This window comes from Serinus canaria, chromosome 6 (genome assembly GCF_022539315.1).
Source record: "Serinus canaria isolate serCan28SL12 chromosome 6, serCan2020, whole genome shotgun sequence".
NCBI classification, from domain to species: Eukaryota; Metazoa; Chordata; class Aves; order Passeriformes; family Fringillidae; genus Serinus; species Serinus canaria.
The window spans coordinates 26,906,728-26,914,964 of record NC_066320.1 but is presented as its reverse complement, the minus strand read 5'-3'; the positions used below and the strand labels follow the sequence as shown (position 1 = coordinate 26,914,964).

Below are 8,237 nucleotides of genomic sequence, written 5' to 3'. Positions count from 1 at the left end.
GAGGAGAGGAGGAGGAGAGGAGAGGAGAGGAGAGGAGAGGAGAGGAGAGGAGAGGAGAGGAGAGGAGAGGAGAGGAGAGGAGGAGGAGAGGAGAGGAGAGGAGAGGAGAGGAGAGGAGGAGGAGAGGAGAGGAGAGGAGAGGAGAGGAGAGGAGAGGAGAGGAGAGGAGAGGAGAGGAGAGGAGAGGAGACTCTCTTACTTTATCTAACTCTGTTAGAACCATTTGCAAAATACCTGCACTCTTAGGTTTTTCTGACACTGGCAACTTGGGGAAAGTGTAAGCATAAACTTTTTAATCATGAAATATAAACAGTTGTTGGTTGATTTCCAAAACAGCAAAAATATAAAAAATAACCATATAAGTTTGTAAGGTTCCTTAGAAGTTTTATTCAAGTCTTGGGAGATATTGGTGTTGATAAATCTTTTCCAGTTTTCTTTCAATATTTTTCCAAGCTGGATTTCCTAAGGCCCTGAGCCCAGGTAACTAATTAACCACAGCATTCAGAGAAGGTGAACATAGACAAGCCTGGTTGAGTGCTTGAAATTTTACAGGCAGCTTTTGCCAGTGGATAAAACTCCCACTTTGTGTAGTGAACCAGCAGCTTTGGGAATTTTTTGCAAACAGAGAGAAGATGGGGTTGCCATAATTTGTGATGTCTGGCTTCCGGTTCTTCATGTGGTTGGAAGGGCACAGCTACAGTTCAGGAGTGACAGAGGAGGTGACCCTGACTTGATTGTCTCTTGAGAGGTTACTTTGTGTAACTAATATGTGCTTTTTTACAATCAGATTGAGGATGCAGACATGCTTCAAGTTTTCTGTGCAGTTAATTCAAGGAATTTAAGGAGGCTGGAGAGGTAACAATGTTTCTTCCCACTAATTTGCACTTTCAAGGTACTGTCTCCTTGTACTTTACGTGTAACCACAGTGCTTTTAAACCACATTGATTAAGGTTCTACTGTTAAGTAAAGCCTTTTAAGATTTTCATTGATATCAAAGAGCCTTTATGAGGCCTTACTAAAGGAGGAAAAAAGCCACAATGAGCTTTTAACTGAAGAGAAAATGTCTTGCTAAGATTTGTCAAGATAACAAACTTGCACTGGTTTTGTGATTTAATTCCTTGCATGATCAAAATGCAGCATGTACTTTGTAATGAGACCATTCAATGTTTACTTTTTAATAAACTCCCTTTTTTGTTCGCAACTCGGCTTTAATCCAGGGTGGTGAAGAACAAGGCAGTTTTGGGGTCCTCAGAAATGGGAAAATCTCTAAGAGACTCCAGCAGAACTGGTGCACAATGGATGTGAGGGAAGTAGTGTGGCTGGGAAACACAGTAGCTGTAGAAGACATTGTGTCCTACCACACTTCTCCTCTTGAACATGCTGTGACCTGGGAGAAGCAGGAGAACGTGGAAAATGCATTTGCTGACTCCCAGCCAAGCTGGTAGTATCTGTCACTGTGAAAAGAGAAAAACAGGCTTTGTATGGCCAGAAATGAACTGTGAAATAAAGGGCTTTGTCTGTTCCTTCCTCTTGGAAGGACCATGCAGTCTCATTGCCTTCAGGGATGTCTATGTGCTCTGTGGGTACACTGTGCATGGGGACAGCATGGTGATCCATGCTGGAGTCCTCTCTAGGTGACTCCTGGATTAATTATTTCTTTTGTAATTGCCAAGTCTTCGTGGTTTTGTGTGGTTCAGGGATGTCCTGCTTTCACCAGCTCTCTGAACTCGTTGCAGAAGGGTCTTAAGCAGTGCAGGGACAGGAGCAGGTCATGCACCCTTATTCTTGCTGAAGTGTGAGACAAGGGCTCCCACATGGCTTCAGACAGCATGGAGACCACCAGGACTGTCCAGAAAATATACAGTAGGGTGACTCTTGGAGTAGGTGAACACAAAGAGGCAACAACTGGTAGTGTGCCAAGTGAGGAGGAGACAGCCTGGCCACTGTGACCCTAACACAGGTCACTTGCATAAACAGAATGGCAATCTGGGACAAGATGCAAAGCTGAGTGAGAGGGGAACTGGAAGACTTCCAAACGACTTTGGTCCACAGGTGTGAGTGAGATAAATATTATTGTGATGTAATATTATTGTCAACATAAATCTCTCTTGATCCCAAAAAGAATAACATAAGGTAACTCAGCAGTTATTTTAGTATAAGAAATTATGTTCTGGGGACATTTTTTAAAAAATGAAAATGCTTCTCTTTATATACTGATATTAGTTACTTTGAAAGGCCTTAAGTGTTTTCAGGACTTAGTGCCACTGCTCTTTAGATTAGAGACTCTATTTTCAGCACACCAGTTGCTGACAGGACATTGTGCCAGTACATTGTCAGCATTCAGTAAAAGTAGCAATTATAAGTTAGGCAGAACTGCATATCTCAATAGAGAGATGAATAGGAGGCTCTCTAAGCATACCTAGAAGGTTTAGACAGAAACTATTTTGATGGAGTTGTTTGCAATTTATAGAAAAGGGAAGTGCTTAGCAATATCCCAGGACTGCTGCAGGCAGTGGGGCAGACGCAGAGATGACTAAGTAGACTTTTACTCAGATTGAGATAACTCTGAGCTGTGTCCCACGGTTATGGAGCCCTGCAGCTGGAGGTGTTATGATTAGGTAAGATGTAAATCTTAAATCCTGACCATTTGTAGCTGGTAGAATTTAATAGCTTCTTTTGTTCAGAGCAGACTTCACAACCCTAATAGCTTGCTTGAATCCTAATATCAGACATTCCTTATCATTTTTTGGTGAAGGAAGTTTTATATTCTGATTATTGCAGTCTACTCTTGGTGAACACTGTTAAATAGCTGCTTTGTTCATTCTATTAAAAAGTAAATGGTTCCTTTCTGAAGTTTTTCCTGTAGGAGATAGAAGTTTGGATTTGTACCCATCATGTTTAGAACTCTTTGAGATAAGAGGCTCTGCCTGTTTCACAGCGCATCCTCCTACACCTGGAGATGGAGTGACAGGTGAATGGAACAGAAAGATATGAGAAAAGAGTGTGCTGAGATAATATACAAGGTGAAACTGAGCTGGCACCAAGGGAAAAAATTATTGACTTGTCTGGGACAATGGCAGTGAACTTCTACATCCCCCCAAGGGCCAGGAATCTTCAAACCCATCTCTGGCCTGCATCTCTGGTGGTACCTCCTTCTGCTCTGAGGCTGCTCCAAATACAAAATGCTCCCCCATGAGGTCACTTGTTTATCAGGGTGAGGAGGAACTAATGGTAAATGCTGCAGCTTTCTCTTCATCCTGGACTTATGACTGCAAAACTGAAATACAAAATGATCAGGCTCTAACATTCACATGGACGTGATTCGTTTCTGTGAGTTCATTCTTCTATTTAGAGAAAGATATTGCTGCCCTCCCTTCTGCACTGACACAGTTGCCAAAATAACCACTCTTACTAACTGGCAGCTTTAAAAGCCAGCCTGCAGCTGACTTTGAAACAGAAGGTCAGCAAAGGGAGCAACAGACTTCAATTCAGAGCTTTAATGGGAGCCATTGACCACAGCAAAAGGCCTTGACTGGAGTGTCTAGAGTGTGCTTTGCACAGGCCAAAAAGTCACTTTCATACTCTTTGAACCTTTTGTATAAACCTATATATTTTTCACTCTGTGGATTTCAAGATGAATGTGCAGCCGTGTGCTAGATGTGGCTATGGGGTTTACCCTGCTGAGAAGATTAACTGTATAGATCAGGTCAGTTCTCTTTCTTTATCATTTTGGACTATAATAAATGTACAGATTGGCACTTCTAACACTGCGCAAATCTCTCGGTTCCAAAAGTTCTTTGCTCATAACTGGGTCCAGAACTAAAATGAGTTAATAACATGTATATATTTTAAGAAAAAAAATAGTCAGATTCATTAAATGAAGGGTAAGGATCAATAGTGAGATTTTAAACTTAGCAGAATAATAATGAAATACAAATTGTGTCTGTTTGGTTTCTCTTTTATGGTGTGTCCAGACGTGGCATAAAGCCTGTTTTCACTGTGAAGTATGCAAGATGATGTTAACTGTAAACAACTTTGTTAGCCATGAGAAAAAGCCTTACTGTCAAGCGTAAGTGCATTTCCTTTTTTCCCTTCCATTTTTTTTTTTTTAAGCAAAGGTTTAATTTGGCTAATCATTTTATTATAATGGAAGATCAGCATTTGGACTCAGTCTGTCCCGTGTGTGATGTGAAATTAGGTATTGTTGGTGCCTTCATGCGTATCTTTGGATTTATGTGAGTCATAAATGGTGGGAAACTCTTTTTGCCACACCTAAAGCTTCCTCATTTGGCCAGTGTGTTAAAAGATACCAAATCAAGTTCCATTTCAGGGTTGTGGGAAGAAAATAAAACCAACCACAAAATTCAGTGCTTTCCAAATCAGTGTTTAAGAGTTAACAAGTCTGAGCTAATCATAAGGAAAATGTATAAAATGCAGATTTTGGAGTTGGTTTGTTCTAGGAAGTTTTTATTTTATAATGATCAATTCCTGTCAAATTTGTCAGCAGAAAAAGGAGAGATGACAGTTGTTTTTTATTCTATTATTCTCTTTTGTTATTAGAAACACAGCATTGATATGATGATCATTAAAATTAATTTTGCTCCAGGCACCTACTCCCTACAATAATAACTTGAATGTAATCTAAGATCTCTGAGTGAGTGGGGGAAAAGATCTGTATAGGGGGTGGAGGCTGGTATTGTGGTTTTGAGTGCTCAAAGAGAACCTTTCTGGTGGGCTGTCTGGTACATTCCTAATATCCTTTTACTCTTTCCCTTTTCTAGGCACAATCCAAAAAACAATGCATTCACGAGTGTATTTGAAACACCAATAAATATGAATGCAAAAAAACTGTCAGATGTGGTAAGTGAGGTAAGAAGCTTGAGGGTCAAATGTGTTTGTTCTACATTTGGATAACATATTGATAACATCTCTTGTTTTGTAAGTATAAATATGTGCTTTTTACTTACCTTCCTGTGTATGATTCAAACCTCAGCTGGGTTTCAGTCATAATTTTTTTCAATGTGATTACTCATGTGAAAGCAATCCTAGATTTGGATTTCCTCCTCCTCTCAGAAGGAAAAACTGATTGGAGCTGCTCACCTGTATATCTGATAATCTATAGGGAAGCACAGTTCACCTAAACTGCCCAGAGCTGTGCAGACTTGGTGACTAAGCAGGGTTTCACAACCTCTGGAAGCAAGAACAACCATCTTGCTTTGTGATCTCATCAGAAACTGCTATGAAACATCAGATAAATATAACCAGGTGGAACGCAGGCAGAAGTTCCCATAATCATTTTGTCGAGTATTTCCGCCCGACCTGAGGTGGGAAAGCAGCAGGTCCGGGCAGCTTGGCAGGGTTTTACTGGAGGTGTTTTTTGGGGATGGAGGAGCATCCCCCCAGCGGGCTCTGCCCTGCCCCGTCCGGCCGCCAGGGCCGCTCCAGCCCGCCGGCATTCCCAGGGCCAGCCCCGCAGTGATTCCCTCCGGACACATCATCCTCAAACCTGCACGGCTGCATCATCCTCAAACCTGCACTGCTAGGGGTCAGGTGAAATAAAAAATACAGGGACGCCCAATAATCGATGGCTGCCTCACTCCTCTGCCTGATGCTGTTTTCTTGAATGGCACGTCTTTCTATATCCTAAAATAACATTACTTGTGAATATATTTCACAGGCAAAGCAGTGTGTTTTGATGCGACTAGCCAGGAGTAAAATTAACAGAGAAAGTTGTATTTCTTGGATGATGGCATGCTGAATTCATTCAGATGTCCTGTATTAGCTGTAAAACCTTGATGCACGAGTAGCCTTTGTCAGACACTATAATTTATCATTTTGCGCAGCATTCTTATGCCTCAGTTTTTGCAGTATCATGGGCTGTAACTATTTCAGCACTGACTATCTCACTTCTTTAAACTGTGTGTGACAGATCTGCTCAGGAATGAGTTTGGGATTACTGCAGGTTCTATTTCTGGTTTAGGCAGTGATATGAGACTGATACTTCCAGTGCATGTGAGTACACAAGCCACAGAAATTATAGCTCAAAGATCACTTTCCCTTGTTTTACACACCTTAAACACCTTCTGTCCTTTTCAATCACATAATGAGGTTGTGTTCCAGAGAGAAAACTGCTAAGGGTAGTAAAGGAGCTGATTCTGCAGTACCTGCTTAAAGAGAGTACTTCTGTAAAAAATTTGAGAGCAGGAAAATTTTTCTCTAGTAAATGCATAAAATAATGATAACTTGGGAAAAGGTTTTTCTTGCTACTATGGAAGTTTTTTCTTTTTAATATTGAAGTTTATTTCTGATGATGCAGAAAATAGAATCTTTGTTCAATCCCACATGATGTTCTAACCTAAGTCTTATGTTGAGACATCAGCTGGAATGCAGAGATGAAAATTAGGTCTCTCTATACAGAATTTCTGTGTTAGCAGGCAAATCATTCAGCTCTCTGCACCTCTGTGCCTTATTTATAAATGGGAATAATGGTACATGTGCTCAGTAACATTTCTGTCCAGTCAGTTTAAATTCTCTGGGTTTTTACTTCTGAAGAGTGAGTTGTATAACAGATCTGTGATTTCAGTTGGATTTCTTCTACATGCTATCATGATAAAAGTAGCACTAAGAACATAATGACCCAGGACTAAATATAGTAGTTTTTAGTGTTTACATATGCAAAGTTAGGATATGACACTTTGTGGACACTGTGCAGGGAAATAGGAGAGTATTTTAATATTGCTTACTTGGTAATAGTTTTTTCATCTAAAGCATTGACACATCCTGTTTTAAATTTCTGAGGGATTTCAATTCTCATAGATTATTTCTCCCAAAAGTATTATCTAAATATCAAACTGTTCTTTCAGAATGTCATGCCAGGTCTCAGGTGTAATATGCTGCTCCTTTTCAGATGTGCAGCTCCCATACTGGCAGAAATCTTAGGGAGAAGTTGGATGTGGACTAGGAAGCAGAGTTTTGGCCTTGAGGCTAAATGCAATCATCACCTTGCCTCTCTTCTTATTCTTCTCCAAAGGGGGTGTGTGTTAGTATGCTCTAACAAACTACTAAAATGAGTCATCATCTTTTCTTTTTAGATAAAATATCGAGAAGAGAGTGAACAAATCAAATCAGTCTTTCAGTGGGATGCAAGGTCCAGAGAAATTGAAAGTGTCTATAAAGCCCAACAATTGGCTACCCAGGTAAGAAATATCCCTGGGGTCTCCCAGCCAGCAGCCTGCAGGACACCAAGGATTGGCCCTGGCTGTCCTGATTGTCAGGGGTTTAACCATGACATTTCAATGCTAAAAAAAAAAAAAAGCCTTTGCTTCTCATTTGTCTAAGCTTTTCAGGACAAGATAGCTCAACTGTAGGTTAGGATAGAATAATCAGAAGGTGAGGAAGGAAGAGTGTGTCTATAGTCAGCTGCTGGGGCTGCTGCAGGTACAGCCACAGTCTATGTGTCTTCTCTCTACTGGCACTGGAGCTTCACAGCAGGAGATCTGATTCCCAGGGGGTGTTATTTGAGTTTCACTCCAGGATCCTAGATCCTGTCATCTTGATGTCAGTTCTTGCTGTACGAGTTCTGCCTTGGCACTCTGAAGGGATGTGGAATGTAGGCCTTGTGCTGCACAATTTCACTTCCACAGCACTGTGTGCTTCCTTTTTTTTTTTTTTTTTCTGTCAGATCAGCTGTTTGAGTGCTAAAGCCAGGGTGAAGATAGGTAGTTATTTAGTTCCTGTTTTGTAGAATGCTTACTATGCTGCCTATGAGGAAGGAAAATCGTGGTACCCAGGAACGATCCCAGATCCTGAGATGGTCAAGATAACACAGGCTCAGAAGGCTCTGACTGATGTAAGTGGACTGATGTTTGGCTTTTTTTTCGTGGTCTGTCATATTCTGAAGACTTACAAATGCATCAAAGTCAGTCTCTAGTAAGAAGTCACCTCCAGGCTTTGCAGGAAGGATATCTGGAGGGTCTGTCTGTTAAGATGTTGCCAAAGGAGAGACTAACGTGTATTTCTGTCAATAACAATATTTAGCCATGTAAGGGATTAAATTCACATTAGAGTTCTGTTGCCATCACACATTTATATATTTATGTAGCTCAGAAGCACTCCAGCTGCTGAGAAAACTGCTCTAGGAGGCAGTGCTCTTTCTCTCACTAGAGCAAGACTCACGATGGAAAATGTGTCATATTTTCCACAGACCAGACTTTTCACTGACTGAATTTCCATGACTG

At 40.9% G+C, this 8,237-nt stretch overlaps 1 protein-coding gene across 1 annotated transcript in view; it reads left to right on the top strand.

Annotated features, from left to right (window-relative positions):
- Nucleotides 1–3,457: 3,457 nt before the first annotated feature.
- Nucleotides 3,458–8,237, top strand: part of NRAP (nebulin related anchoring protein) — a 47,264-nt gene continuing 42,484 nt past the window's right edge. The window contains exons 1-5 of the mRNA XM_009087178.4: nt 3,458–3,706; nt 3,975–4,069; nt 4,782–4,869; nt 7,092–7,196; nt 7,745–7,849. Coding sequence (XP_009085426.2) covers nt 3,635–3,706; nt 3,975–4,069; nt 4,782–4,869; nt 7,092–7,196; nt 7,745–7,849 — 465 coding nt within the window. The 5' untranslated portion in view covers nt 3,458–3,634. The remainder of the gene's footprint in view (nt 3,707–3,974; nt 4,070–4,781; nt 4,870–7,091; nt 7,197–7,744; nt 7,850–8,237) is intronic.